General features: G+C 49.6%; 13 protein-coding genes across 13 annotated transcripts; 5 read left to right on the forward strand and 8 right to left on the reverse strand.

Annotated features, from left to right (window-relative positions):
* Nucleotides 1-266: 266 nt before the first annotated feature.
* PSV08DRAFT_227782 (WD40-repeat-containing domain protein) lies at nt 267-2123 on the forward strand. Its single transcript, XM_014220766.1, has 2 exons — nt 267-810; nt 860-2123. The coding sequence occupies exons 1-2, from the start codon at nt 320-322 to the stop codon at nt 1782-1784; spliced, it is 1416 nt and encodes a 471-aa protein (XP_014076241.1). The 5' UTR covers nt 267-319; the 3' UTR covers nt 1785-2123.
* Nucleotides 2124-2373: 250 nt separating this feature from the next.
* Nucleotides 2374-4222, forward strand: PSV08DRAFT_364345 (uncharacterized protein; the record flags this gene model as incomplete). Its single annotated transcript, XM_066093063.1, has 3 exons — nt 2374-2592; nt 2663-3973; nt 4020-4222. The coding sequence occupies 3 exons, from the start codon at nt 2374-2376 to the stop codon at nt 4173-4175; spliced, it is 1686 nt and encodes a 561-aa protein (XP_065948696.1). The 3' UTR covers nt 4176-4222.
* Nucleotides 4223-4705: 483 nt separating this feature from the next.
* Nucleotides 4706-5952, forward strand: PSV08DRAFT_403831 (tyrosine phosphatase-like protein). The gene is made up of 2 exons (XM_014220768.2): nt 4706-5126; nt 5184-5952. Exons 1-2 carry the CDS (start codon nt 4805-4807, stop codon nt 5615-5617), a joined length of 756 nt encoding a protein of 251 aa, XP_014076243.1. The 5' UTR covers nt 4706-4804; the 3' UTR covers nt 5618-5952.
* PSV08DRAFT_318876 (AhpD-like protein) lies at nt 5717-6494 on the reverse strand. Its single transcript, XM_014220769.2, has 3 exons — nt 6332-6494; nt 6119-6258; nt 5717-6065 (listed from the first exon to the last, which is right to left on the reverse strand). The coding sequence occupies exons 1-3, from the start codon at nt 6478-6480 to the stop codon at nt 5773-5775; spliced, it is 582 nt and encodes a 193-aa protein (XP_014076244.1). The 5' UTR covers nt 6481-6494; the 3' UTR covers nt 5717-5772.
* A 339-nt stretch (nt 6495-6833) lies between these two features.
* Nucleotides 6834-7967, forward strand: PSV08DRAFT_378544 (uncharacterized protein; the record flags this gene model as incomplete). Its single annotated transcript, XM_014220770.1, has 1 exon — nt 6834-7967. One exon carries the CDS (start codon nt 6834-6836, stop codon nt 7965-7967), a length of 1134 nt encoding a protein of 377 aa, XP_014076245.1.
* Nucleotides 7899-9102, reverse strand: PSV08DRAFT_318889 (uncharacterized protein). The gene has a single exon (XM_014220771.2). It carries the CDS (start codon nt 8703-8705, stop codon nt 8298-8300), a length of 408 nt encoding a protein of 135 aa, XP_014076246.1. The 5' UTR covers nt 8706-9102; the 3' UTR covers nt 7899-8297.
* A 1636-nt stretch (nt 9103-10738) lies between these two features.
* On the reverse strand, nt 10739-12516 carry PSV08DRAFT_227786 (major facilitator superfamily domain-containing protein; the record flags this gene model as incomplete). The annotated part of the gene is made up of 6 exons (XM_014220772.1): nt 10739-11031; nt 11094-11334; nt 11390-11657; nt 11719-11898; nt 11970-12242; nt 12305-12516. 6 exons carry the CDS (start codon nt 12514-12516, stop codon nt 10739-10741), a joined length of 1467 nt encoding a protein of 488 aa, XP_014076247.1.
* Nucleotides 12517-13248: 732 nt separating this feature from the next.
* PSV08DRAFT_364351 (uncharacterized protein) lies at nt 13249-14220 on the forward strand (the record flags this gene model as incomplete). Its single annotated transcript, XM_014220773.1, has 1 exon — nt 13249-14220. One exon carries the CDS (start codon nt 13249-13251, stop codon nt 14218-14220), a length of 972 nt encoding a protein of 323 aa, XP_014076248.1.
* A 61-nt stretch (nt 14221-14281) lies between these two features.
* Nucleotides 14282-16489, reverse strand: PSV08DRAFT_378545 (fungal-specific transcription factor domain-containing protein; the record flags this gene model as incomplete). Its single annotated transcript, XM_066093352.1, has 2 exons — nt 14282-15417; nt 15475-16489. 2 exons carry the CDS (start codon nt 16487-16489, stop codon nt 14282-14284), a joined length of 2151 nt encoding a protein of 716 aa, XP_065948697.1.
* Nucleotides 16490-16862: 373 nt separating this feature from the next.
* PSV08DRAFT_378547 (uncharacterized protein) lies at nt 16863-17956 on the reverse strand (the record flags this gene model as incomplete). Its single annotated transcript, XM_066093353.1, has 3 exons — nt 16863-17496; nt 17669-17739; nt 17798-17956. 3 exons carry the CDS (start codon nt 17954-17956, stop codon nt 16863-16865), a joined length of 864 nt encoding a protein of 287 aa, XP_065948698.1.
* A 738-nt stretch (nt 17957-18694) lies between these two features.
* PSV08DRAFT_354106 (uncharacterized protein) lies at nt 18695-19135 on the reverse strand (the record flags this gene model as incomplete). The annotated part of the gene is made up of 1 exon (XM_066092870.1): nt 18695-19135. The coding sequence occupies one exon, from the start codon at nt 19133-19135 to the stop codon at nt 18695-18697; it is 441 nt and encodes a 146-aa protein (XP_065948699.1).
* A 329-nt stretch (nt 19136-19464) lies between these two features.
* On the reverse strand, nt 19465-20545 carry PSV08DRAFT_8859 (carbohydrate-binding module family 50 protein). Its single transcript, XM_014220777.2, has 2 exons — nt 20365-20545; nt 19465-20314 (listed from the first exon to the last, which is right to left on the reverse strand). The coding sequence occupies exons 1-2, from the start codon at nt 20441-20443 to the stop codon at nt 19704-19706; spliced, it is 690 nt and encodes a 229-aa protein (XP_014076252.1). The 5' UTR covers nt 20444-20545; the 3' UTR covers nt 19465-19703.
* A 3200-nt stretch (nt 20546-23745) lies between these two features.
* On the reverse strand, nt 23746-25931 carry PSV08DRAFT_207065 (uncharacterized protein). Its single transcript, XM_014220778.2, has 4 exons — nt 25565-25931; nt 25498-25515; nt 25155-25443; nt 23746-25010 (listed from the first exon to the last, which is right to left on the reverse strand). The coding sequence occupies exons 1-4, from the start codon at nt 25803-25805 to the stop codon at nt 24104-24106; spliced, it is 1455 nt and encodes a 484-aa protein (XP_014076253.1). The 5' UTR covers nt 25806-25931; the 3' UTR covers nt 23746-24103.
* Between the last annotated feature and the right edge of the window lie 77 nt (nt 25932-26008).

Here is a 26008-nt window from a genome sequence, read left to right on the forward strand (position 1 = left end):
ATACAACACACGTCCGAGGTTGCTGTGCTTTTGGCGTAGACTCCAAGGTTGGAGTAACAGATTTTGCTTCAATCTGAATTCACTGGGCTCATTTCTCCATGAGCAACAGTAAATCTTGGAAAAAAATCTTTCGGAAAAGAAAAACTGCAAGTTGGATAACATGAGATGAATACACACACAGTGGTGATGGTTTGCGGAGGACTCGCACGGTCCACATTGCTAGGTACCAACAAACTAGCGCGCGCATCCTATCATGGGAAAAGTTCAAACGCGACCAAGTATCCAGCCTCAGTATCACAAATACCAACAACACGTCAACATGCTCTGTGCAATCTCTGGAGAAGCTCCCCGCGAGCCTGTTGCCTCGCGCAAGTCGGGCAATATCTTCGAGAAGCGTCTGATTGAAGCGCACATTGCAGAACACCACACCGACCCGGTTACGGGAGAAGACCTGGCGACCGAGGACCTCATCGAGCTCAAGTCGCCCAATGTCGTGACTCCACGCGCGCCCAACTTTACCTCGATACCTGCCATGCTCAGTGCCTTCCAAAATGAATGGGACGCCCTGGTACTAGAGACACATACGCTCAAGCAGCACCTGGCGCAAACGAGGCAAGAGCTGAGCACCGCCCTGTACCAGAATGACGCCGCCACACGGGTAATTGCACGGATAACAAAAGAGCGGGACGAAGCGCGCGAGGCTTTGTCAAATGTCACCATCAGCGGAGGCGCCCAGGGCGATGCCATGCAAGTCGATAACCAGGGCCTGCCTCAGGATCTGATCAAGGTGGTTGACGACACACAGCAAGAGTAGGTACCTAGTAATGCGATCTAGACAACACATACTAACAGGACACAGATTGTTTGGTTCGCGCCGAAAACGAGCTGTACCAGCAGGCTGGGCCACCGGTGAAGTCATCACCAACTACGACCTGGTCAAGACAACAGAGGCTATATACCCAGGTAGCAGCAACATTGCTGTACAAGAAGACGGTCTGGTCTTGTTTGGTGGATCAGACGGGACAGCTGGCATCTATGCGCTGGCCGAGGGCAAGGTTACACAGACCTTCAACGCTGGTAGCGCCATCACAGCAGCAGCTTGGTGTGGAGGCCGTGCAGTTGTTGGAACATCGGCTGGTGTGGCCAAGATTTTCGAGCAGGGTAACGAGGTTGCTCAAGTAGCATCGCATGCTGGAGCTGTTACGTCCATTTCCGTCCACCCCAGCGGAAAAATGCTCGCAACAGCGGGCGCGGACAAGCACTATGCTGTCCACGAGCTTACTTCTTTCAAGACTGTGTCCCAGGTGTACGTCGAAGCGGAGATTACCTGCGTTGCATTCCACGTCGACGGTATGCTCTTCTTTGTCGGCAGCTCCGATGGCAACATCCGCATCTACGACATTAAGACTGGCGCTGCTATGGCCCAGCTAGAAACAGGTGGCCCGATCGTGGACCTCAAGTTTGCTGAAAATGGCACTTGGTTCGCTGTTGCACAGCAAGGCTCTACCAGCGTCTCTGTTTGGGATATCCGGAAGCAAGCAGTCATTTACACACTCGAGTCCGGAAGCCCAGTCACGTGCTGTGAATGGGACTACAGCGGCATGTATCTGGCGATTGGTGGCACTGGTAGCGTGTCGGTGCAGCAGTTCACAAAGGCAACCAAGAGCTGGGCCGAACTTGTGAGGAAGGCACTGCCAGCCAAGGATGTTACATGGAGTGGAAAGGCCGAGAGCGTGGTGGCTCTGACACCAGAGGGTGGCTTGGCGGTATTGGCTGCTCCTTAGGCTAGGACGCAGCACTGATTGAACTTGTAATACTATAAGCTCACAGACAACTGGAGCGCTATTTTTGGAAAGACATGTTGGTTGAGAGCAACAAGTGCAACGGATGAAAAGCCGAGGAATCGTAAGCAAATGTCAGAGACCTTTGGGCTGAACTGCTTCAGTAGGTTGTGGAAGAGTGCCGGTTGGCTTAGAATGGTTGAAGCATCAACGAAGGCGGCCAGCGTCGGGGCGACCATGTTCCTGGTCAAAAGAAAAACATTAAGGCGCAAACTGGGTTGTAGTGATAATGCAAATGTGAGGTCTGCTTGCCTCAGCTTAGCAATCAAGAAGGCATTTCCGGCGTGTTGCTGACTATGAGCACGAGTATCACTACGTCACGTTTCGTTCGAATGAATGCTGTTGCGCATGGGCAACGCGAATTGAATGCCGCAATGGCGACTAATGCGCTCAGATGAATGGAAGGCGGTGGAACATGATGGAGGGATTGTGTTTGTTTTTTTCTTTGTCGAATCTCGATCCGGGGCGGTGGTGAGGGTGAGGGTGAGAGAAGGGGGTGACGTTTGTTATGTCGGGTTGCTCCCGAAGCGCCATGCAATGGTTGCCACCAGGGACAACGAGTTTCGCCGACATTAGCACACCAGCGCTACGACACGACGGCCCGCCCAACTCGACGCCGTCCACTCTCTGCTGGCTGCTCTTCTCGCCAGGTACCCCGCACATTCACGACTCCCTACGCCACGCCACACAGCCCGTCGCCGGCATGGAAGGGGAAGAGCTGCCGTTTGGGTACACGCACAGACGAGAGAAGGTGAGTGCCGGCCCAACGGGCGAAGCTTGCGGCGGCCGAGCACAGCGACGCTAACAAAGACTCGGTCCAGCGCTCCCATGAACAAATGGACGACGACGACGATGAGGGCTCGGCCTCACCTGCGTGGAGATACAACCCCTTCCCGGACATCCACCCTCACCAAACTCAGCCGCGCTACCCCTCGGGCCTCCCGCTCATCGACCACCACCTCCCACGCCCCGCCTACTATGACCACGCTCAGGACGCCGCCCACAATAACTACGAGGACCCACACGCCCACCATCACCACTTCCAGCAACCCAGAAGAGCGCCTGCCTTTGAGTCTGCCCTGCGCGCAGCCCGACCTCCTATAGAACGCGCCTCGTCATCCACCGCCACGCAATCACGCCCGGCGGGACTCCACCTTCCCAGGATGGAAAGCATGGCTTCTTCGGCTTCAGTGCGCTTCCCCGGAGACGGCTTCGACTACCGACGGCCAGCTGGATCATCAAGGGAGCCTGATGTTGGATCTGTTGACCTAACAGGGGAAGAGGATGAGGATGTGGGTCCGGATTTGAGCAGGGTTGACCAAGACGACGACAACGGCGACCACGATAACCACGACGACGACGATGTTATCATCGATCTCACCGCCGACGACTCTGGGTACGGAGCCAGTCAGGATGGCAACAGCGGCCGGCAACAACACGATCACGTTGAGCAGCAAGACCCGAACCGTGCTCGTGCAAATGGAGGGCCCCGCTTACCGCGGGGCATGGACATCATAATTGACCTCGACAATGGTGAAGAAGAGTGGAGAATGGCTACACCAGCTCCTGAACCAAGTTCCCCTGATATTGAATTCATTTCTTCCCGGACGATCAATCCCAGACGCCTTCCACCACCGAATCTTGCTGGCAATAACTCGGACGGGGACGAGGTCGAGTTTTTGCGAGAAAACGCTCTGCCAGAAGCCGAAATCCGACGGCGCAGGACTCGGGAGCTCGACAATGTCTTGGATCTTTTCGGTACACTCAACGGTCGCTTCACACATCTTCGGGCTCAAGTCGATCGTTTCAATGCCCAGATCAACCGCACCGCAGGCCGCTTCCATGAGCCTGTTGCTCCCCACCGGAATCCATCCCGAGGCCATACCCATATCCGGTTGGGCTTCATTGCACCTGTCATGGACTTTGAGGGCACTGGGTTCAACTATGGACAAGCAGCACGCGAAGCACCAGCACCTCCACCTACCTACGAGGCGCCACCTCAAGCACCTGAGGGTTTCACAAGGAACCCTGAAGAGGAAGGTGCACTCATCTGCCCAAATTGCGAAGAAGAGCTATGTGTGGGTAGCGATGAGATCAAAAGACAGGTGTGGATTGTCAAAGGCTGCGGTCATGTAAGTCCAATTTACTTATGTTGGGGCTTGCAACTAACACAGGCAGGTCTACTGTGGAGAATGCACCACGAATCGTGCGGCTAAACGTACTGCAAAGGGCAAAGAAAGGCCGGTCAGCACTAATCCGTTCAAGACCTGTGTCGTTGAAGGATGCGACAAGAATGTATCAAACAAGAAAAGCATGATCCAGGTCTTCCTCTGATGGTCTGATACTCTGAACCATGAGAGCTGTACCTGACGGCAGCGTCCTCGTTTATTTTCCTTTTTCAGGAGGTCTCAATTTCGGCTGAGTTATACTTGGGATGTTCAACGATACCCGGGCTTGCATTCCTAATCTCGTTCTTCTTTGCATCCTTCAAATCTATCTAGGCTTTTCTACTGCGGCGTTTCTTTCATTTGCTGCATTGCATACTTGGGCGTTAACGGGTTTAGCATTTCTTCTATCAATGCCGTAGTCAGTTCGACGAGTCTAGCTCTTTCTCTATTTGTAAGATTTGAATGTCACGTGGAATGCATGAACTTGTATATTGAAATGTTTTTTTACTATTCATCACAACTGAAATCATCCTATGATAAATCACTCGGATACCGAAGTCAAGGGAATAGAGCTGTAAAAAACGTGCCATGATCTCATCACACATGACATCCCGGCATCGGCTACGCCAAGCGAGCAGGGGTTCGCCAGGAACGCAAGCCGAGGCCTTTTGTCGAAATGTTGTAGCTCAGAGTGTTAGGCACACGTAGACTCTTTGCAGCCAACCCCCATTTTTTTAATACTGCCAATTCCTTTCCCCTTTCTTCTTGAAGACAAACTACTACAATAAGACCATAATGCCGTCCAAATCTACCACAGGACAGGCCGCTGCACCAAACGATCAGAGGCCTGCGCAACAATCGGGTGCAAAGAACGCCTACCTTCTGACTTACAATGCCGTATCTGCTGTGCTGTGGGCAGGTGTTCTATACCAGACCGCCACCATCGGAGTCAATGAGGTACTGAATGTACACAAGGCGGTTGCATTCTTTGGCAATGGTGACTGGCCTACTGCGATACAAAGAGGACTATCAAGTGCAAAAGTATACGACAACCTCGAATACTACACAAGGACTGTGCAGAGTCTGGCAGGGCTTGAGGTGCTTCACAGTCTGGTTGGTATGTTTACAAATAGAGGAACTAGATGCGAGTGCAAAAGGTTAACGTGTATATTAGGCATCGTCAGAGCACCCTTCTTGACCACACTCATGCAGGTTGCCTCGCGCTTTCTGCTCGTCCACCTCATTGCCTCGCCCTACGCTTTCCCTTTCTCAACGCGCCATTCGCCAGCCTATACCACCATGCTGCTTGCTTGGTCCGTCACAGAAGTCATCCGTTACTCGTACTTTGTCTTCTCTCTAGCGGGGACCGGAGTACCGAAGCTCTGGACATGGCTGAGATACAACACTTTCCTCGTTCTCTACCCGCTAGGCATCTCGTCCGAATGTTGGTTGGTGTACCAGGCCATCCCGCTCGCAAGCCAGAGGAATGAATTATTTGGGTACGCGCTTTGGGCTATCCTGGCTATCTATGTGCCCGGCTCGTACATCTTGTTCTCTCACATGTTGGCGCAGAGGAGGAAGATTGCTAGGCAGAGCAGGAAGGCGTGAGAGACTTGCTTGGGAAGGGCTTGAGAAGGCTGAATACCCTCGGCGATGCAAGAAGTTCACTAGAGATCGGAAAAGGTCTCGAGACGGGATGTTGGAAATCACGTGCGTATGTTGATATCTTACATATCACACAATAATATACGAATATTCTAGCTTTACTCCTTTCCGCCTTCCTTGGGTCCTGTCTGCGCGTTCCTCTCTCCAACATCCAGCGCAACGAGGAAACGACTCACGCAGTTGTATGCTGCGATTGTGGCTGTAATTTCGACGACCTCACGCTCACTGAATAATTTTTTAAGTTCTGCAAATACAGCATCAGGAACTTGGACATCCAGCGTCATAGCGTCTGTGTACGCCAGTAGCGTGGAGAGAGAAGGGCCCAAGACATCTACTAATGGTGAACGAGGTGGAGATTTCAGGACTGCTTCGACTTGTTGTGGAGTGACGTCTGGGCAATTAGTCCTGTGAACAGTGTGTGCGGTAATCTGAGGAAATACGTACCTGATGCAGATGAGAGAATAGGAGAATGCGATTCCCACTCATACCATGCCCGGTTTAGAATTGCGACGCGGCAGATTGCCGTTTCACGGATCGAAGTGGGGAGACTGGTTTTGGTACGGATGGAGCCCAGGAATGAATTCCTAAGATACAATTAAAACTCATTTTTTTTCAAAATTGAAAGAGAAGGAGTCTGGATAGAAAGTATAGACTTACCATCCATCAGCTACTGGTGGAGAATGCAGCAATGTCCGATCCAACGCTATCAGCCCCTTCTCACCCCGCCTCTCTCGCACCCGCTGCTCCACCGCTTTATCCTCTTCCGACGTGAAGTTTGGGGGATCAGGCACGTATGGGAGACGCATGTTGGAAATCCGTAACAATTGAGAAAAACGCAAGTTACCAGCTTCTCTATTTTTCAGATGTTTAAAAGCAGAAACACCCGTGACTCAGACACACCCATACGAAACCGTCCCATGGGCCCGAGGTCGGGTTAGTACGTTATCGACATCGGAACCGTTCCGAAGTGGAGAATTCGTAACGTCAGTCAGCGGCGAATCAAACAACACTTCCTTCGCTTAAAGTAGAATTATTATCGATAAAGAAGGGACTTTCTGTATTTGCCCCCATTTGCCCTTTCCCATCCTCCAGTCTCTTAGACTAACTGGACTGGTAATTTGCGATAATTTTTTTACTCCCACCCTTTTTGTTTGGAACAATGGCCCCAAATTCAAAACTAAACGCAAAGCGCAAGGCGCAAAGGGAAGCCACCAAGGCACCCAAACCGCGACCAGAACGGCGCTCGGGGGAAGAAGAGAAAAGCGAGGCGAAAGCGCTGCTGATCCCGATTGAACTCCAGCAGCTTTTGCTGAATATATTCCGGAATTCATTTGCGGAGCGGCTGAGTATTGATTTTGGGCCTCTCTTGCAGGAAGTCAAGGGACATTTGTTTAATCGGGATTTTGCGGCTGCGTTTGGCAAGGAGGAGTATCTGGAGATGTATGCGGCAAGATGGAGTCCGAGCCGGGCGTTGGGGTATTTGGACTTGTTTTGGGATTTGAGACGAGAGCTCGGATTCGACCTGGAAGAAACCATACCTGATGCCGACGGATCTGATCATGTTAAGAGTCGGAAGGTTGTATGTTTGGGCGGCGGAGCTGGTGCGGAAATTGTTGCTCTGGGCGGATTGCAGAAATTACTTGTGAGTAAGATGGTGGAACGGAAAGAGGGGGAAGACGAGAAGGCGATGAATGCGGGAAAGATGGAGGTCACGGCTATCGATATTGCGGACTGGAATGTGGTAGTGGATAACCTGGCAAAACACCTTACGACTGCACCGACATTGTCAAAGTACGCATCAGCTGCTGCAAAGGCAGCAAATGTGCCTTTTCTGGACCAAGATCAGATATCGATCGCATTCCACCAACAGGACGTTCTCAAGGCGTCTGCATCGGAAATGACATCGCAGTTAGCAGACGCAAACCTAGTCACTATGCTCTTTACCCTCAACGAACTCTACTCCACGTCCCTCCCTCTAACCCAGAAATTCCTCCTCCAGCTCACTTCAGTAATGAAACCCGGATCCCTACTTCTAGTCGTTGATAGCCCCGGAAGCTACTCCACCGTCACGCTCAACGGAGCAGAGAAAAAGTACCCCATGCAATGGCTCCTCGACCATACGCTCCTGGACCAAGCCAGCAGCAATAAGCATGAGAGAGGTAAAGATGAGATTGCGAGTTGGGAGAAGGTCAAGGAAGATGATAGTCGATGGTTTAGGTTGGATGACAGGCTGAGCTATCCAATTGAGCTTGAAAATATGCGGATGCAGATGCATCTATATCGACGACTATAGTCAAGTATCGACGCTACTTGGTCTTTGGTGCGGTATAACCTCACTCTATTAATACTGGAAATATTCCCAAGCCTACATCTGCGCAGTCTTTTCGACACTCCGCTAACCTCAAGAACTGAGCGAGAAGCCAACAAACAAAGAAGAAGGCAGTCCCCGGGAGGACCAGCCCCCCATACACAAACAGTGAAAACGCTACATTATCTCAGCATAAATTAACGCGGAATCGCCCTCGCAGGCGAAAATTAAGTCTTCTTTTAGGCGCTTCATAGCCCATGGAACTCAAAAATCCTCATCTAAAGAAAGTAAGAGAAAAAAACCCAGCATCTTCCTCTACTTCTCTCCACCATGGACCTCAGTACAACTCCACGCCCTCTCCCTCTCCCTCCCGCCCCCGTACACCTCCTCGGGCCTCCGTATCCTCTCGTCCGCCCTCTCCATGCGCACACTCGACCGCGACAACTCCTTGGTAACAAGAATGCTTTTCAGACTGTGGTCTTCCTGCACGCTCCGCAGGCTGGCGCTGCTGCTCCCGGGGCTCTTGGGTGTTTCGCGGAGACGCGACTTTTCGTAGCGGCGCAGGCAGACGGCGATGAGAGGGACGGTTAGAATGAGGATGACAATGGCTATGACGATGCCGATGATGGCGCCGGGACTGAAGCCGTCGCTGCGGGAGGTGGCGTTGGACGATAGGGCTGGTGGGGCTTCGGGGATGTTGGAGGTATCTGGTGTAGGTGCCATGATGTGTGTTGTGTGTGTTTGTTGGTTGTTGATAGATTGGTGAGTGTTGATTGCTTGATAGCAGTAGGACACGGCGGTGTGATGATAACGTATCAACGAGTCGTTGATATTCGTGTAATTCGTGAAATTGAGTGATATGATGTGACCAGATGTAAAGTTTTTTGTTAGGTAAAGACGGCGTTTACTTTTCTTCTTCTTCTTTTTCTCCCAGTTGGCCAGCGAGAGTGAGAGAACGCCCTGGGTTTCAGAAGAGACAGTCGCGCACCAAAGTGCAAACAGGGAAAACAGCAACAACAACGCGAGATAATCTTGAGCTGCAAGGTAAGCAGACTAGAAAAAGGCTTAAAAGAAAGAAAGAAATCAGGGTACAACCAGGGATTTCAAATAGTGGGAACACGAGGGGGGGAGGGAAAGGCGTCCATTTACCCTTTAAAGAATAACAGCCCCCATGAACCGCATTCCAGAACTTCCCGCATCACACACATTGACACCGCGACAACATGCGTTGAGTGGTGGCCTTGCCCCCAAACCCCAGCATAGCTACCTTTCAGCTCCTGTCCATACACAGCGTCCCACGCCGCTAGCGCCCCCAAACGCACATGTGCTGCCGCACGAGAATTGGTCGCTCGCCAAAGTTAGTGGCGTTTACCGGTGGCGAATCAGTGGGGTCCATGTACACTTTTTTGCGCAAGGGCTATTTCTATGCGCGCAAACGGCGGCCAGCTCATCAGCCAAGGGAAAATAAAAGGTACCCGTGGGTTCTTTGTTGGTCACGCGCGCCACTTTCAGCGAGCAAATGGGGCTCTTTCTCTCTCTGTTTGGGCCGAGGGTAAGTGTTAAGAAAAAAGGCCGAATGTGGAGAGTGCGATAAGACGGCGCAGAGGTGGCATGGGGGGGGGGAGAAGGAAAGTAAGGTTGGGGCTAGGGTTACAATGGTGAGGCTCTGTTAACCCAAGGAAACCTGGTATTGTTGATTGAAGCTGGAGGTTTGGGGCGGGGTCCTTTTTTCGTCCTTACCCCTCATTTTTTGTTTGGTGTGAGAGCGACGGTTAGATGTTTTTGGTGTTCCGAGGCTAGGCGCTTTTGTGTTTTTTTAAGAATAGTGTTTAAGTTGTTTCTACTGGTTTCACTACTACGACGCATTGTTAGCTGAATGAACTTAAACTTTGTGGTAGGCATGGTTGGTCCCTGGATGGTTAACGGTTCCTAAGACATCCGAGATGGATATACTTAGGGTCTGGTTTGGTCAGTGGCTTTGTTCATTTGTGCAGTAGTTTCTGGGCTGGGGTAAATGATTGGACGAGAGCATAAACCAAGTTGCATCGGTGGTTATCTTGGATTTAGAACTTAGCTGAAGAGCAGGAGCAATCGCAAACCCCCTTGACGTTCTGTGAATTGATTCGATCAAATGCGTGGTGTTCAGCAGACTTTCTACATACGTGCCATGGACGAGAAAAAGAAAGTCGCGCTTCACTACTTTTTCGATAGTTTCTGTCTCAAGTGTAGTCGGACAACCTATACGTAGTCTCTTTATATCCTCCCCTCACACCAGCCTCACAGGTATCCAAATAGTATAAGCGAAATGATACGCATGGTACAATCCCTACTGGATTGTCTTAAGCACGAAGATCTCAAGTGTGATTCGAATAGTTTTGGTGTGCGGGAGTGACCGTATTTGCCAAGACACAGGTTCGTGAGGTTGGTTTCGAGGGTCCAGATAAGATCGAGATGAATTGTGGATACGATTTCACGAGGGTGTGGAGCAGTGGCTTAAGAAACCAATATTCGACAGGTACAACGTGTATCTAAAACTACCAAGGTCATTTCGCGACCATTACTGGTTCTTGGTATCCATGTACTTGGACCAATCAACGATCAAAGGACCACCCAAGAGCGGCAGAGAATTCATGCCCAGCGACCAGTGGCATTTCGACAATACATACCAACCGCATAGATAACATTATATCTTGCAACACTAAGCAGATGTTACGTATGTTTATTGGAAATACCTTCTACAATAGAAACTATGTTCTTTAGTATGCATAAAACACATTAACCCCATCCCTTCGTAGCCGCTTGTTCGTAACTTGAAGCCAGATTCTCAAGGCCCAAGCAGACGCAATACACGCCGCTGAAAACGACGCATTACTACTCATAGCAATGACGTACTTAGGGCCGTCACTCTCGGGGTACAGATAAGGTGTGTAGATGAAACTCGCCATGGAAACGACATTGACAATCGACAACGAAACGGCTTTCTTTTCGGTGGTTTGGCCGAGTGTGCCGGAAACCCAACCTAGGATGACAGAGTTGACAGAGTAGACACCTTTGTGGAGATGTTAGTAAAAGATAACTGGTATAGTGGCGGTGTATGTTGGGTAAACGAACCAGATGCGAAGAGGAAGCACGACACGTAGCGTGCAGCGAGGTTGAGAGTAGCAGCGCTGATCGCGAAACCAATGACGGCAAGACCCATCATGACGGTGATGTGCCAGGTTCTATCGTTGTATTTCCCGGAGGAGATGCCAACGCAGATACCGACCGCGCCCGCAACCAGGGACGGTGGAGCCGTTAGAACTAGGGTGATTGTCGTGTTGAAGCCTAGAGATTTGACGACCGTAGGAAAGAACTAGTCACCATCAGTTAGCGATGATCTCAAGCAAAACCAATCCGCATAGACATACCTGGTTGAACGAAGTGGCGCTCAAGTGCATGTTCTGCATGAAAACAAGCAGGTAAAGACGAGGATCGCGAAGTGCTTGCATAAAGCCCGCTCTTGATCCCTTGCTCGGCTCAAGTCCAACAGTATCCCTCTGAATACGGTCATGGGCCAACTGACGTTGCTCAGGCGTAAGCCACTTCGTTGTCAATGGCTCATCAGGTAGCAAGAACATGCAAATGATAGATACGCCCACCGTAACTATTCCCTCTATGATGAACAGCCACTGCCATCTGTCACACAACCATTAGCATATCCTCTAACACGCGCCTACACCGACAGTAAACCACTCACCCATGCATGCCATGTTTATCACTCAACGTCGCAAACACGGCCGCAGCAATCAGCCCCGCAAACGACACCGCAAAGATATTCCCCGCATAAAGAATAGCCACTCTCGTCGCAATCTCTTTCCGCGTATAAAACATACTCAGGATATACAGCGCTCCAGGGTAGAAAGGAGCTTCAACAAAACTGTGTGCATACAAAGGTTAGTGAGAAAGAAAAACTTAAAAAAAAATTGTGGAATATGGTTTTCAACGAACCCGAGACAGAAGCGCACAAGGACCAGTCCAGTGTAGTTCTTAACTAGTGCGGTGAGGGCAGCGACGCAGCCCCAGACGGTGCAGCAAGTGGCCATGTAGACCGAGGGCCGCACTTTGCGCGACGACATGAGCATGTTGCTGGGTACCTGGGCGAAGAGGTAACCGACGTAGAGGATGGATATGCATGTGTTGTACTGGGAGCCATGAAGACCTAGGTCTTTCTCCAGACCATCGAGGCGGGCGTTGGCGATTGCGTTTTGGTCGAGCTTGTTTCTTGGAGTTGTTAGCTATTTTTGACCAATGGGAAGGTGAGACAGAGGCAAAGTGGTTCGTACAGAAAGTACATGGCAAAGAGCGCTGGCATCACGCGCATGTCGAGCTTGCGCACAAGGGCAATCTCTGCTGGGTCGGTTTTTGCGACTGCGCCGGTGTAATCTGCACCTTCGGGTGTGCCTTTTTGAGCAAGGTCCTTTTCCGATGTTTCGACATCGTCAATGTGGAGGGGTACGTCCTTCTCGGCGTCGTGGTTGTAGTTGGTTCCAGCCATGATGGGCTGCTATTGTCGAAGGAAAAAGAGGTTCGTCACTAATCCATGGGCTGAAACAAAATTCAAACAGATCAAGGACTGAAACTTTTTTTTCTCCTCTATATATTCAGGCTGGACAAATGTTGTACAGAAAGTCCTGAGTCTAGCTCGATCCCGCACCTACCCCGGACTTTCCCCAGATCCCACACTCTTAGTGAAAAGCGGAGTAAACATGGAGAGGCGGGGAGGAAGCCGGCACTTCATGGGCCAGTCAAACTCATTCTGAGTCAAGTTTCATTGACTCGTAGCTACTACTTGATTTTTTAGCGGAAAGAACTTGGCAACTTAGTCCAAGAGGCGGACAAAGACAAGTCCGGTGGATCGAGCACGTGACATGGCTTGCACTGGTGGCAAGCCTTGGCGACCCGCCAAGTCTCGATCCCCGCATTGTGGCATCAGGCTAGCTTCTCCAGGTGCGTATTATCATAACTCCCCGTGGGGTTCGTACGCACTTTCTCAAGTCCGTGTCTTGTTCTGTGTGAGATGTGCGCTTACACATGGGTCCAAACCTTGTAGAATGGTTAGAAATCCAATTAGGGTCAACATTTTGCATTGGTATGCAACATGCTTCAGAGTGCATATAATGCAAGCTCGGATCCCAGGGTTTTCATCATCATCAAACTCACAACTCTACACTCTTACAAATAAACCACTCTTCTCTAAATCGTAACACCATTTTCACATATCATCACAATGGGTTCAATGCCAGAGGTCAAGAAAGCTCCTCAGATTGACCTTGCGGGTCTTGTTCCAGCCCCAGTTACGCCATTCAACAGGGATGGTTCGGTCGACTATGCTGCTATCCAACGCCTAGGTTCATGGCTCGGCAGCATTCCTGGTGTCAAGGGACTAGTAGTCCTTGGACATGCCGGCGAGGGTACTTTCCTTACTCAAGAAGAGCAAGTCGAAGTCATCAAGGCCTTTGTCAAGTCCGTCGATGACAAGATACCAATCATTGCAGGAATCACAACCGAAGGCACAGAGGTAGCAGCCCTCGAGGCTCAACGGGCAAAGGCTGCAGGAGCCAAGGCTGGTCTCCTGTACCCCAGCCATGGCTGGCTGCGTTTCGGATACCAGCCCGGTGCTCCACAAGACAGATACAGGACAGTGTACGAGAAATCTGGACTTCCTCTCATCTTGTTCCAATATCCCGACAACACAAAGGCAACCTACAATCTAGACACTCTTCTCGATATCGCTGCACAACCCGGTGTTATTGCCATGAAGAACGGTGTCCGCAACATGAGACGGTGGGACGTAGAGATTCCCATTATCAAGAAGCAAAATCCCGATTTGACCATCCTTACATGCCACGACGAATACCTACTACACACATGCTTCGATGTCGACGGCATGCTTGTTGGATACGGCAACATTGCGCCAGAGCCACTCTTGGAGATGATTGAAGCCGGAAAGGCGAGGGACTATCCTCGCGCAAGGGCCATCCACGACAGATTGCTTCCTGTAACTAGGAACGTCTACCACCGCGGCTCACACATGGAAGGCACAGTAGCACTGAAGCACGGACTGGTGGCGAGAGGTATCCTCGAACATGCGACGGTCAGGAGTGGGCTTCTGCCACTTCAGGATGGGGCGGAGCAAGAGATCCATGCTGCCTTCAAGTCGGCCTCACTGGGCAAGGTATCGCCGCCCAAAAGCAGTTAAATAGAAGTGTTGGTGTAGATTTACAGTTTATAATTTGACAGTTATTTCAAAAGATTGATTTTCATCGAAAACCGCCATTGTGATATGCCATATTTCCTGGTGGGCCGAAATCCCTATCCCACCAATAGTTCATGTCCTCTCCGTTGAACAGGTGCATGATTTGTTCGTTTGGCAATGGGTTATCTGAGTCCTGATGAGCAATACCAAGGAAGTTACCTGGGTCAGCAATGTAGTCATATGTCGGATTGTTGGCAGCTAGAGTATTGCTAATATCACTATTTGGAAAGTTCAATGACCCAAGGTTGCTCATCATCATTGTTGGATTCGATTCTGCATGAGAATAAGTGATGTTTCTTGGAGCCGGCTGAGAGTTTGTTGTCATACCCATCGCCGGATGGCTTTGCATTGAATGTGTTGGTACGTCCTGTCGTTCTGGGAATACTTCATTCCCTTGATGGGATGTTTGGCGAATACCAAGTAATGAGGAAGTTTCGCCAGTTGGTCGGCTTTCATTTACCGGGGCAGCTCCAGGTACAACAGTAGAGCTCCGAGTTGATGGCTTGCTCAATCGTGCTGTAAGATTTTGAATTGCGACTATACAAGCATCTGGCCATTTTGTGCCCCTCAATGCCAGGTGCTTCAGAATTTGTATGCTTCGATCAGAAAGTCGTATTGCAATGTCTCGAGTGACCTGGCCTTCTGACGCAGCGGAAAGAATTACAAACGTGCTCATCCACACCGCCCATGTGAAAGAAGGCCAAATCAATGGGGTTCGTTCGTAGCCATGTTGGCCAGGGGAGCCATCGAATGCACCGAATCCCCGGAGTGCCTTGTGTAAAGTGTTGATGATGGAGCGCGAGGCGGATATGCATCTTTGTAATGCCACGTTATAAGCTGCATCCTTTTTGGAAATTGCCAGCACGGAGCGGTGTAGCGCTAGAATAGATTCGAAGCGAAGAACAATTAGAGTAACCTGATGGGCCTTGGATATGTTCTGCACTTGCTCCTCGTTTGAGAGATACTCGTCGACCATATTCCACCATCTGGTGTGCTCTGCTTCCCTTTCCAGGGCCTCTTCCGTCTCGTTTGCACTACCATGGAGAAAAGTTCGGTGCCGTGTTTGCATGATAGATCCGCGAATATCAGCATGTTGAGCTAAAAATTCCAACAGATCTAGCCGATCGTCTCGTTCTTTACCTGAGAAATAGTGAATATAAGTGGTATTATGGACCACGCCTCTATGTATGTACATACCGTCTCTGTCCTCGCGATCATGGTGTCGTTCGGTATGCGGATAGCATACATTAGCCTCATCCGACCGTATACCAAGTGGAGTTCCTAGTCGGATGCAAATATGTCGATCTATACATAGTACAGACCAAAAGAGCCGTTTTCTCAACTCAGCTTCCTTATCAGGTACTGATCGTTGCACCGGACAACGATGCAACCCCAATTGGAAAGCCATCCGGACTGCCAATCCTTCGAGGCGAGACGCAGCATTGTATCTGTGCATCGTGATTAAAAGAAGCTGGATGCTGATCAGCGCTTGTAGTGACAGGACCGAAGTCTCTTCGGTCAAAATCAGCTGTGTACTCCGGATAGCATCATTGATTGAATGAAACACAAGATTGGTTGGTACGGCCTTTCTCGCCGTGTCAATTTGTCGCCGATCACATATCGATATCGACATGACTGAGCGAAGTACGATATGTTGCAGCTCATTTGCCGTGGACAGTGCTGCAACACGTGTACCTCGTTGTACAATTTGACGAAAGTAATCCAACAGGGAAGGAGCATGCAAGAAGGGAAATGCGGGATGCCAGTGATCAAAATACGCTTGGCTCCACTCGAGGAGATCTTCAAAGATGATGGGCGATGCAATCGTTTCCGGTGTTGGAGCAACTACTTCGCCTTGTCTCCACAGCCACCTCGATGCACTCTTGGATGCACCCGCAGGTAGCTGGTCTTCTTCGCCTGGTGCGGCATCACTCTCCGGTGTATCAACGGGTCGAACTGATGAATGAACTCCGGCGGCATTTTCAATGATGGACGGTGGTCCAGCGTTGTTGGCTGGGCTAATCCTAAACGTGCTGCGGTTGTCGTCCTGTGGACTTGTTCCTTCTGCCCCAAACTCTCTCAACTGCTGGCCCATAGTCTGGAGAAATGCTCTGCGTTTCTTGGCACCACTTGCATCGGATGCCGCCGCAGTATCGACAGCTTCACTGTGGGGCGCTCGCCGCTTGCTGGGAATCACGTGAACCTCCGACATGACGCGTGAAACAGTACTATCACGCTCATGAGGCCCGACAGAGAAGAAGACCCAGTCCGACGTGGGAAAAGCGTTGTCGTAATGGAATTTGCTGAAGTTGAAACAAGCGTGATGATGAGCGCGAACAAGAATGAACCATGCAAAACTGGGGTGGAAGCTGTGGCGCTACATACGGAAGGGGCAGCCAAGGTTCAGGGCTGAGGCTAGACAAGGTTAAGTACACAGCAGTAAGAGCGGGGCCAGTCACGACTTCTGAAGTGCATATTCACGGTGCGCAGCTAACGATTGTTTGCTGAGTATTTTGCGAAATATATTGCCACCTAAAAACTCATAGAAACAAAACGATATAGAAGAAAAGAAAGTACTCTCCTTCTCAAAAGTATTTTCGCCATCTCGCGTCGACTGCAGAATGCGACTGCAGCGTTGGTTGGCATGGAGGTGTAGGCGCCTCTGGTACATCAGAATATCCTTCCCCACCTATATCTTCCAGCGGAGAGAAGCCTGCGGTGCTCTGGTCAAGATGTTCTAGATTCGTATCTGGTTTAGATGACCCAGTCCCATCAACAACTGGTCGCCACGGAACTTGCATTCCTGGAGGTTGTCCCGGCAAAAGGGCCGCTTGTTCAGCGCCTAATAGTACTTGCGTGCCCTCATCATGTATAGTTCTGCTTGAACTCGCTATCCAGGGGCTGGTTGCAGTGGGACTCTTTTGGGTTGGGTGATCGCCACTGGTTTCTGCCGCCTTTGCGATACGTTCGCTCTTCTTCAACCACCAAGTGCGTCTCTGCTCCTCTGTACTAAGAGGAAGATTCTTCCATTCTTCAATTTTATGTGTTTTGGCTTGCTTCTGGCCATACTCTGCTAACAGCCGACGATCCCTCTCGGGAAGGCGCTGAGGTTCGATCGGTACACGCGACTCGTAGATGGCCGAAAGAAGCTCCAAAACGACAATCTCAGTCTCGAGGAGTCGCTGTTCGACGAAAGATATGTATCCAGATGGTATACCTCTATTTGTGCGATTAGCAAGCACCTGGCAGACTCGGCGTCAGAGCACCTTTTATTGATTGGTGGGTATCGGCATAACGTGTCTGAGGAGCTACATTGCGAGCATATCGGCAGCTCACGGTCACACTGAAGAGCACTTTAGATGTTGTTTCAAATTGTTGAAATGAAGCTGACCTTTGACTTTTTGTTGCGACAGGACTCGCAGGCGATCGGATGAAATGTACTACTGCTCGTTTCATCCTAGACTGTAAGTATGAGAATGTTGCGGGGAACAAGGATCTGCGGCAATTGGGGATTACGCACCATTGCAACAGCGATTCCACAGCGTGCTGGCGAAAGCGCGACTCTATCTTCGTGCTCCGCCGGACTTGACTTTGTCCTAGCGCGGACGCTCCGCTTCTTGCGCAAGCCAGGCTTGCGCGGGGTAGCGACACTAATCTCGGAAAGTTGCGAGAGAGCCATCATAGCCAGTAGACATGACGCATTGCATAAGACTGAATGTCTGATTCGCTGCTAAAATTACATCGAGTATGTAAGCTTTCTTAGCCTAAGACGCAAGAGTATCACGCTTAGCTTCTGAGTTATCTCATATCAAGTATTACAATAGCTACAAAGAGGTACTAGGCAGCGCAGGCTTCCACCCGTACACTGACCCAAAACAGAACGCAGTCCGTGCCTTCAATGATGCATCGCAAGCGGAACCATCCTCAAAAGAAGGATTAGCTTGATGAAACAACGCTGTGTCAATACTGTTGGTAAGCTACATCTTGACGCACAAGTCCACAGCTGTTACCACCTGCCATTTTCCCCATTCCAGAGTGGTTCCTTGAGCAACAGTTGCACCCTCTGGCAGTGAGACCCTACTAAGAGGATTAGTAGTTGAGGTTAGTACCGTAGGTGTGGTGAGGTTGACGAATGTGCCGCCTTGAGATGATGCGTAGATAGATTCGCCATAAAATCCCGTCGCTCAATATTCATCATTTACATCCCACCACACACCAAGTCCACCCGCGGTAAAGTAAATAATTTACTTAAGGAAATATATTTCTAATTCAAACCAAAGTTTCAAGACGTAGTTTAGAGACATCTTTGACCACCCAAAGTACCGTTGTGGGCCAAATCATAGGTTCTTTAGCACGCAAACAGCGGCATCATAGTCTGCTACTACACACTTAGTTACGTCTAAGTCAGGGTTTTTTTTTAAAATACCTCCGTGTCACCCAGTATGAATATTCGCCATAGGTCCCTGTCTATGTTGATCGGCTGGCCTCCCGTTCCTTTGTGATGAAGCTGCCGTACTTCTTCTAGCGTCAAGCCTTCCAAAACCGTAGGATCTGAGCGAGTATCTTGTTTAAAGAGTTCCTCCACTTTAGCAATCATGGCAGGGTCATCGGTAAATTTAGTCTTTTCTCTAATTGCATCCTTGGCGCCAATGGTGATAGCCTGGATCAACTCGTCCCATTGCTGATCAGATCCGGGCCCATAGTACGTTCGATAGATGGTAAAGCCCCGAGGTTGTAGGAAACCTAGAGAATTGTTGAACTCCGCCTGGCTTATGATCTTGCCTTCGAGAACTTTGCGCAGACTTTTCAAAAGACTCTTGATCCTGGAGCCCATGGTGATGTCGACAGGCGGTAACATGATGCGGCCCACGTGTGCACGCCGATATTGTGCAAACTATTGGAGATAGTACGATGGCGAAAGGACGACTTGGGTAGTGACTGTACTAAGTCTCTAGAAAACGCACGTATACAGGGAATTGACGCTAGACCAGACAGGTCACATGCTCCGTCCTTGGCTAAAGATAGAGGAACAGACTAAGTAGTTGTATCTAATAGACGATCTAAGTGTGGAGGAAAGTAGCTAAAGATCGCAATAGCTCACCAACTCAATCAATATTCAAGTGTCACAAGGAAACATCACTTCACCAAGAGTTGAAAACAGACAAAAGTAGAAGAATACAGTAATTAGTTCCATATACTGGATTTTCTAAGATATTATTTCTAAATTTTGACCGAATCTTGAGAAGATGGATTGACTGGATCTTCAAAAGCTTGCCTTTTGGTTCGTGTGCTGAACAGTGAAACAACTACAGTCGCGAGTATATGCTAACGCCTTTTTCACCTACCACAGACCAGACACACATTTACAGTCACCTCAATCCCACAAGCTCAAAAACAAGAGACTAATCATGTTTTTTGTGTGGAACTTAAGCATTGCACGAGCAGACGGGCAAGTTGATGACCTGGCCGACCTGGAGCTGCTGAGGAATTTGGCCGGGGTTGGCAGCCTCAATTTGGCCGGTGGTGATGCCGTTCTTCTGGGCAATGGCGCTGAAGGTGTCACCAGAGGCAACGGTGTACTTGCTGTTGGTGCAAGAGCAGCCTTGGCAGATGGGAATGATGGTCTGGTTGCCGGCGAAGATGGCGTTGAAGTTGGCGAACCTGCCCTGGTTGGCGTTCTCGAGGGCGGTGAGCTTGAGGTCAAAGTTGTTTGCGATGAGAGTGAAGGTGTCATCGGGGAGGACCTGGTAGGTGGGAGGGTTGACGGACAGACCCTTGACGCAGTCCTGGGTGCCAGTTGCCTGGATAGTGTTGGGAACGCAGCTGTTCGTGTCGATGGCTCCAGTGCAGTTGGCTGGGACAGTGACGACCTCGCCGGGGAAGATGAGATTGGGGTTGGAGATGTTGTTGACTGCGGCGATGTTGCAAGCACCGGAACCGAACTTGTCGGCAATGGTCGTCAGGGTGTCACCAGCGACGATAGTGTAGTTCTGGAGCGTGAGGGGCTTGCAAGAGACATTGGGGAAAGGGCTCTTGCCTGCTGGTCGTTAGTAATTGGGAATATATAAGATAGTTATTTGCACTCACAGTCCTTGTCCTGCTTGTAAGGCAAGGCGGAGACGGAAGCGGCCAAGACGGCGACAACAGCGAAAAGAGTGGACTTCATTTTGAGAAATGATAAGTAGACCGTTTAGGTAGTACTAGGTAATGAGCGTGGGTATAAAAGAGTGTGGGGATTAAAGCTGAAAAGCAGACGATAGGCAGTTGTAGCTGTGAAGAATCAGTAAAGGAGGCAGAACATGAACAGCTATATACTCATACACCCCTTCCTGACTCTGACCAGCATCATGACATATTTTTAGTCTTGTCACTGGAAAATGTCGTGACTTCGGTGCTTACTGCGAGATGCTTCCACAGACTCGGTCTAATGTCACTTCCCTGTTAACCACATTGGCCGTCAACCCCCCAAGCATCTCAAAGTCACCTCTCACTCATTTCGTTTTAGCCCTTGACCAAGGCTCGTAGGCCTGTCAGCTTACACACACATAGCTCCACGGGCTTGGTTTCGGGAAATATTATCCGGCGGACCAATCCGCCTGGTGTTGATCGTTGACGTATGAATGCACTTTGTAGAAAGATTAATTGGTTCTTAGGTTGATTGAAAGCGTGAAGGGCAGTATTAGGCATGCTAAACAACAGAGGTACATGTAGACTCAATCGCAGACTGCCACGATAGAGAGTGGTGTAAGAAAACGCGCGCGTTGTGGGCCATCTCCGCAGCCATGACTAACTGGCCCATCTTACAGCTTGAAAGGAGAGCGTTGTCAAAGTGTTCTCAGAGTAAGTATATGACACGGGTTAGAAATTGCTGCAATAGGGCTTGAGCTAAAATCTTAGAGGACATGACAGGGTGTGGGAAATTGCATCAACGTAAACCAAGTTAAGGTTTATAGGGAGCGGTCCAAACCCTGGTAAGCTCATGTTGGCACCAATTGGAATAGACCTTCACTATTTTTTTTCGCAAATGATAGAGCCATTCTGAGTTGTTCCGGATTAGGTCCGACTTAATCGCCTTAACCAATTCCCCCAAGTAGGCTTAATGCCGTTATGAACCTTATGAACTATTCCGACGACACCCAGACTTTCACAATACAGATCTGGGTTGCATTTGGAGTTCCCAAGGGCCTTACTCTGGATCCGTGGGAGTCAACCGGTTCGTCACTCTTATCATGTCTTTTCACTTTGGCGACTTGGTTTGCTCGAAAGTTACCAAGTCAGTTGCAATCATTTCATTCATTAGGATTTTCTGCAGTCTATGACTCGGCATCTTGTAATCTCCACAAATGACCGGGGTTCCCGGTTGTCACGGCTTCCTCTTGGCGACAGCTTCATGTTGATTTGCAACGGTCGGCTCGCAAGGCGGAACCCGCATAGTGGTGAATCACGTACGGCTTACATCTGTATCCAAGACTGTGTCAAAGTTCCGTAAATGAAATCTAAGAAAAGTATCGAGAAAACCGATACTTCACTGTAATCAAAAAGGGGTTATCCATGGTCCGTCTGCTTTGGGGCCTGTTCGATTGCGCGGTTGCGCGGTTGCGCTTTGCGTTTTGCGTTTTTGTTCCCAGATTTGGGCTAGGTTTTTGAAGACGATTCCGTGCTCGGTAAAGCGCAACCTAAATCTGGGAACAAAAACGCAACCGCGCAACCGAACAGGCCCTTGGTCTGACAGCTAAGTCAGCTGGGCCAATATCTGGTCTGGCGCTGATAGCCGGACGCTTAGCTAGCAACAAGCAGCGAGACTAAGTTATTGTTAGTGCGCCAAAGGTAGTGGCTTAGGGTTATTCAATCAACTGTAGCGCTAAAGCTGCCGACACATATAGGCATTGTTTGTGTTTCATGGATTGGATGATGGTAATATGGTTTCTTTGGGTTGGTTACTTCGCATCTATTCTTACGACTGCATCTCTCAGGAGCAATCTGACATGCAATTACATATTAGGGCTGGAATTGTGGAGAAATACGAACATCAAATATTTAGAGAACACTATAGCGAGAAACGGGCCGTCGAATGGCATGGGAGGGTGGTGCGAAATCGTTCGCGCGGAGTGATCGTCGCAAATACGGGACCTGTACGTACTACTACTACGTAGCTTGGCTGGGGTCGCGTTCTCGAAATGCTCACGTAAACGTTCCGGCTTACCTGTATAGGTACTCCTACATTCACCCAAAACACGCTTCTCGGTCTTTGTTCTTTGCCAAGGGCTAAGGCGCAATGTCAGATGAAGGTTCAACATGCAATTTGCTGGTACAGAGCGATTGGCAAACGCCCTCTAAGAGCAGTGACTGTCGCGCGTGGAATGAACCACGGAATGGGTACGTATCAGATTGCTTACGGCCGCGATTCGGGAAGATGCCCCTATCATAGGGTCGATTGTAGCTACTTAGCAGCGTACACTGAAAGCAGCATAAATATGACAGATTTTTTCCGCTTATTTCTTACGCGTGGAGTAACACTTCCACCTTGTCAGCGACATGCAGTCCATGAGAGCCTATATGCCGAATATCGATGTGGTGTGACACCAGTTCCGTGGTTGTCATCTTTGTTAGTCACGAACAGATGACGAGAAGAGTTGTGAACAATGCTTGTGTGGTGATGCGCGGCAATTTCGGTAGTACAACCTGGACCTGGGGTTCTTCCAAGCTCGGAACCGCCAAGCATGAAATACGATGGCCTTATGGTACGTCCCTAATAGATTTGACAGCGAGAGACATCACCGACATTGTCTCAACATGGATTTCAAGTGCATTCTGACGTGTACTTACATATATACTACAATACTTATACCCAGGCCAGTACATATGCCTGGACTTCGTCAATGCCATCGTCAGCAACAGATCTGTTACCCCTGCGTTGCCCTACATAGCCGCGTATGCACATGCACCTGGGAAATTACTCCGTCCCGTGTCGGTACTTGTGGGGTGCATGGACCACTTCTTCATTCAAAGTCGAAACTGAGCTGACATCGTCTTACTCCGCGTCGGACCCGGCTGTCTTTCCTCGACGGCTTGTTGGCACCAACAAGCTTTTATAGACCCCTTATCCACGAAAAACCTTTCTAAATATCTCACGTGTTCGTAATAGCAGAACCTAATAGGTTCTTCCAAAGTATACATGTACGGATCTTCCAATGAACTTGACAACAGCCAATGAGCCAATACTGATAAACGCAATATCGAGTACAATAGCCCTGAATCAAATTAAACTTTCATTGGTTTCCGAGCGGCCGTAGCTAGTCACATCGGTGTGGCTGCTTGCATCCTGATAAAGGTTCCATTGGGATGGATACTTCAATAAAGCCGCGATAGGAAATTAATTGACGCAATCGTAGTCATGACGAGTCTTGCATCCTTTTCATATTAAGCATGTCGATTTTATTGTCTTAATTCAGGATGCACAAGAGGTTGTAGAAATAAGAAAAATAGACATTCGATACGACTAAGTGAAGGTCCGTTCATGTGCATACGAACATACTGCCCAGACCCACTACCGAACGCATGATCCCAGCCCATAATGGACAGTCAGTACAACCACAAAAACAAGCGTCATCAGCTTCAATCGCAGAGTAAAGATTAAGTATACATGTCTCCTTGGTCTCTACTGGAATACAATTATCCAACCCCACTTCATTGTCGTCACCCTCGTTGAATCAAGTACCGCCTGACAAAAAAACGATGACTTACTCTGAAACCACAGTTATCAAACATCTATATGACAAGTGGTGAAGCCAAAAGAACACCTCCAAAAACCACTACAGCTCTCAGTTCAGCCTGCCGGTCCTTCCAATGTATTTCGTCGACTAGGCACCCTCGGGTCCCTCTTCCCCATCGTAACCTCAAGCGCCTGGACCAAGCCTCGTTCATCGTACCTAACAAACCCCTCGCCCTCATTTCTCCTCCCATACACGCGAATAGCCTCAATACCAATCCTCCTAAGCTCTTCCTTGTCAACAGCCGGGGTCCCCGGCCCCTGCAAATGAATGACATGCGTGACGTAGTTCTTGTACTTTACCTTTTCAGGTGGCTCAAATATACCTTTTGACTCCTCGCCTGCCTTGGTGATGGCTGCTACAAAGTCCAGTGCTGTGTACGGATTCGAAGATGGTCCTGTTTCGCGATCAATGGTCGAGTTAAGGATGAGGATTTTGTAGCGGATAGAGGAATTGCTGATGGCTTCTCCGACTCCTTTGAGGACGAGAGAGGGGATGATGGATGTGTAGAGTGAGCCGATGCTGTATACAACGGCCTGAGCGTCCGCTAATGAGTTGAGCACCATGGGGTTGGCAGAGAGACGGATTTCTTGGCCATATGGGTTGATGTACCATAGCCGTTCGATCCTCGCGGGTAGTTCTTCCTCGTCAGCTTTTGAAAAAGTAATGTACTGTTTCCGAAGGGAGGGGAGAGACCCGGGTAAGTTGGCGTCTTCGATCCGGTCATGGTGCTCTGTTTCGTCAATTTCTGTAGGTGCACTACCGAAAACCAGGGCTGTTGAGATGGAAGGGTGTGATATAGAGTTTTGACCGGTGATTACTTCTCCGTTTGCAAGGCCAACGGAAATGTGATGTGTGAAATTGGTGTTGATTGCAGGGAGGACAGATGTGTGGCTAGGCACTGAGCAGATGCTAGAGAGCAGATAGATCGCGGATTCGAATGATCCTGTAAACAGTCGAGCACTGAATAGAATTAGCACTTGTGGAATATCACAGAGTAGCAATACTTCAAAGACCCATATGTCTAGTATAACGACAGCTTCAGAGTCGAAGCGTGTGCTTAGATGTGCATCCTGCAACATCATTCAAACAAATAAAGCAACTCACCCAGTCAGAAACAGATTTCCAATACTTGCGCCAGAAAAGTCGAAACTGGATGAAGGCCGCCGTCGCTTTACGATCTCGAACGCGACAACATTCAATATGGACCGTACTAGTTCTTTCTTCGCGGTAGAAATATTGGCCCACAGAGCATGCTCGGCCTCTACAATCTGCAGCCACTCTTCCCGGGCTAAAGAGCGTTCCTTAGGCAGCCTATGGTTGAAGAACGTTTTGATGGCTGCCTTTTCGCTATCGTCGTGATCTGGATCATCTGGGATCAGACGGACGAGACGACCTGCACTTGATTAATACAAAAACAGTGGATTTATGAGACAAGGGGTCATCGCACTTCGTACATCGCCAATACCTTTTCTACGTCAGTATTCTTTCTGGATGATTTAGCAAGCGATGCATACCTGGGCCTCCAAAGACACGGATCAGCTCCGACGAGCTCCCACCGTTATCGCTGATAGGGATGACATAGCTGAGTGGGCACTTCTTGTCCTCCCGCACCGTTTTGAACACGTCGACCAAGTTGTTTGCAGCGCTACCGCCGGAAAAGACGACAATACCTTTGGCTTTGAGATTGCCGTTCATTGTTGGCGAAGCCGGTGCTGTGTAGTCGCCATGTGGCGTGAGGAGGGTATCGGCAGTCATGGTGGAATGTGTGGATGTTGATGTTTACGTGAGATAGGATTGACCACGCGGGTCGTGGTTCGATGTCTTTTATTTCATGCTGGATTGTTGGCGACGGGGAGTTGAGATCCGGCCTAAGATGTGGTCGCTCTTTCACCCGCTCGAAGTCCAGTCACGCACTAACATCCTAGGACGGCTTTTGGCGCGTTACTCAACTAGGCAAT

The sequence above is a fragment of the Bipolaris maydis genome (genome assembly GCF_028858645.1).
Source record: "Bipolaris maydis strain C4 unplaced genomic scaffold PSV08scaffold_11, whole genome shotgun sequence".
Lineage (NCBI taxonomy): Eukaryota > Fungi > Ascomycota > Dothideomycetes > Pleosporales > Pleosporaceae > Bipolaris > Bipolaris maydis.

Bases quoted from the DNA above. Each gene is read 5' to 3' on its own strand.
- PSV08DRAFT_227782 (XM_014220766.1), top strand. From the start codon at position 320: ATGCTCTGTGCAATCTCTGGAGAAGCTCCCCGCGAGCCTGTTGCCTCG. The intron at 811-859 runs GTAGGTACCTAG...AACAGGACACAG, and splicing joins GTTGACGACACACAGCAAGA to ATTGTTTGGTTCGCGCCGAA.
- PSV08DRAFT_403831 (XM_014220768.2), top strand. From the start codon at position 4,805: ATGCCGTCCAAATCTACCACAGGACAGGCCGCTGCACCAAACGATCAG. The intron at 5,127-5,183 runs GTATGTTTACAA...CGTGTATATTAG, and splicing joins GGTGCTTCACAGTCTGGTTG to GCATCGTCAGAGCACCCTTC.
- PSV08DRAFT_318876 (XM_014220769.2), bottom strand. From the start codon at position 6,480: ATGCGTCTCCCATACGTGCCTGATCCCCCAAACTTCACGTCGGAAGAG. The intron at 6,259-6,331 runs GTAAGTCTATAC...ATTGTATCTTAG, and splicing joins CCACCAGTAGCTGATGGATG to GAATTCATTCCTGGGCTCCA. The intron at 6,066-6,118 runs GTACGTATTTCC...CTAATTGCCCAG, and splicing joins TATTCTCTCATCTGCATCAG to ACGTCACTCCACAACAAGTC.
- PSV08DRAFT_318889 (XM_014220771.2), bottom strand. From the start codon at position 8,705: ATGGCACCTACACCAGATACCTCCAACATCCCCGAAGCCCCACCAGCC.
- PSV08DRAFT_8859 (XM_014220777.2), bottom strand. From the start codon at position 20,443: ATGAAGTCCACTCTTTTCGCTGTTGTCGCCGTCTTGGCCGCTTCCGTC. The intron at 20,315-20,364 runs GTGAGTGCAAAT...AACGACCAGCAG, and splicing joins TTACAAGCAGGACAAGGACT to GCAAGAGCCCTTTCCCCAAT.
- PSV08DRAFT_207065 (XM_014220778.2), bottom strand. From the start codon at position 25,805: ATGACTGCCGATACCCTCCTCACGCCACATGGCGACTACACAGCACCG. The intron at 25,011-25,154 runs GTGAGTTGCTTT...AATTCTATTCAG, and splicing joins GGAAATCTGTTTCTGACTGG to TGCTCGACTGTTTACAGGAT.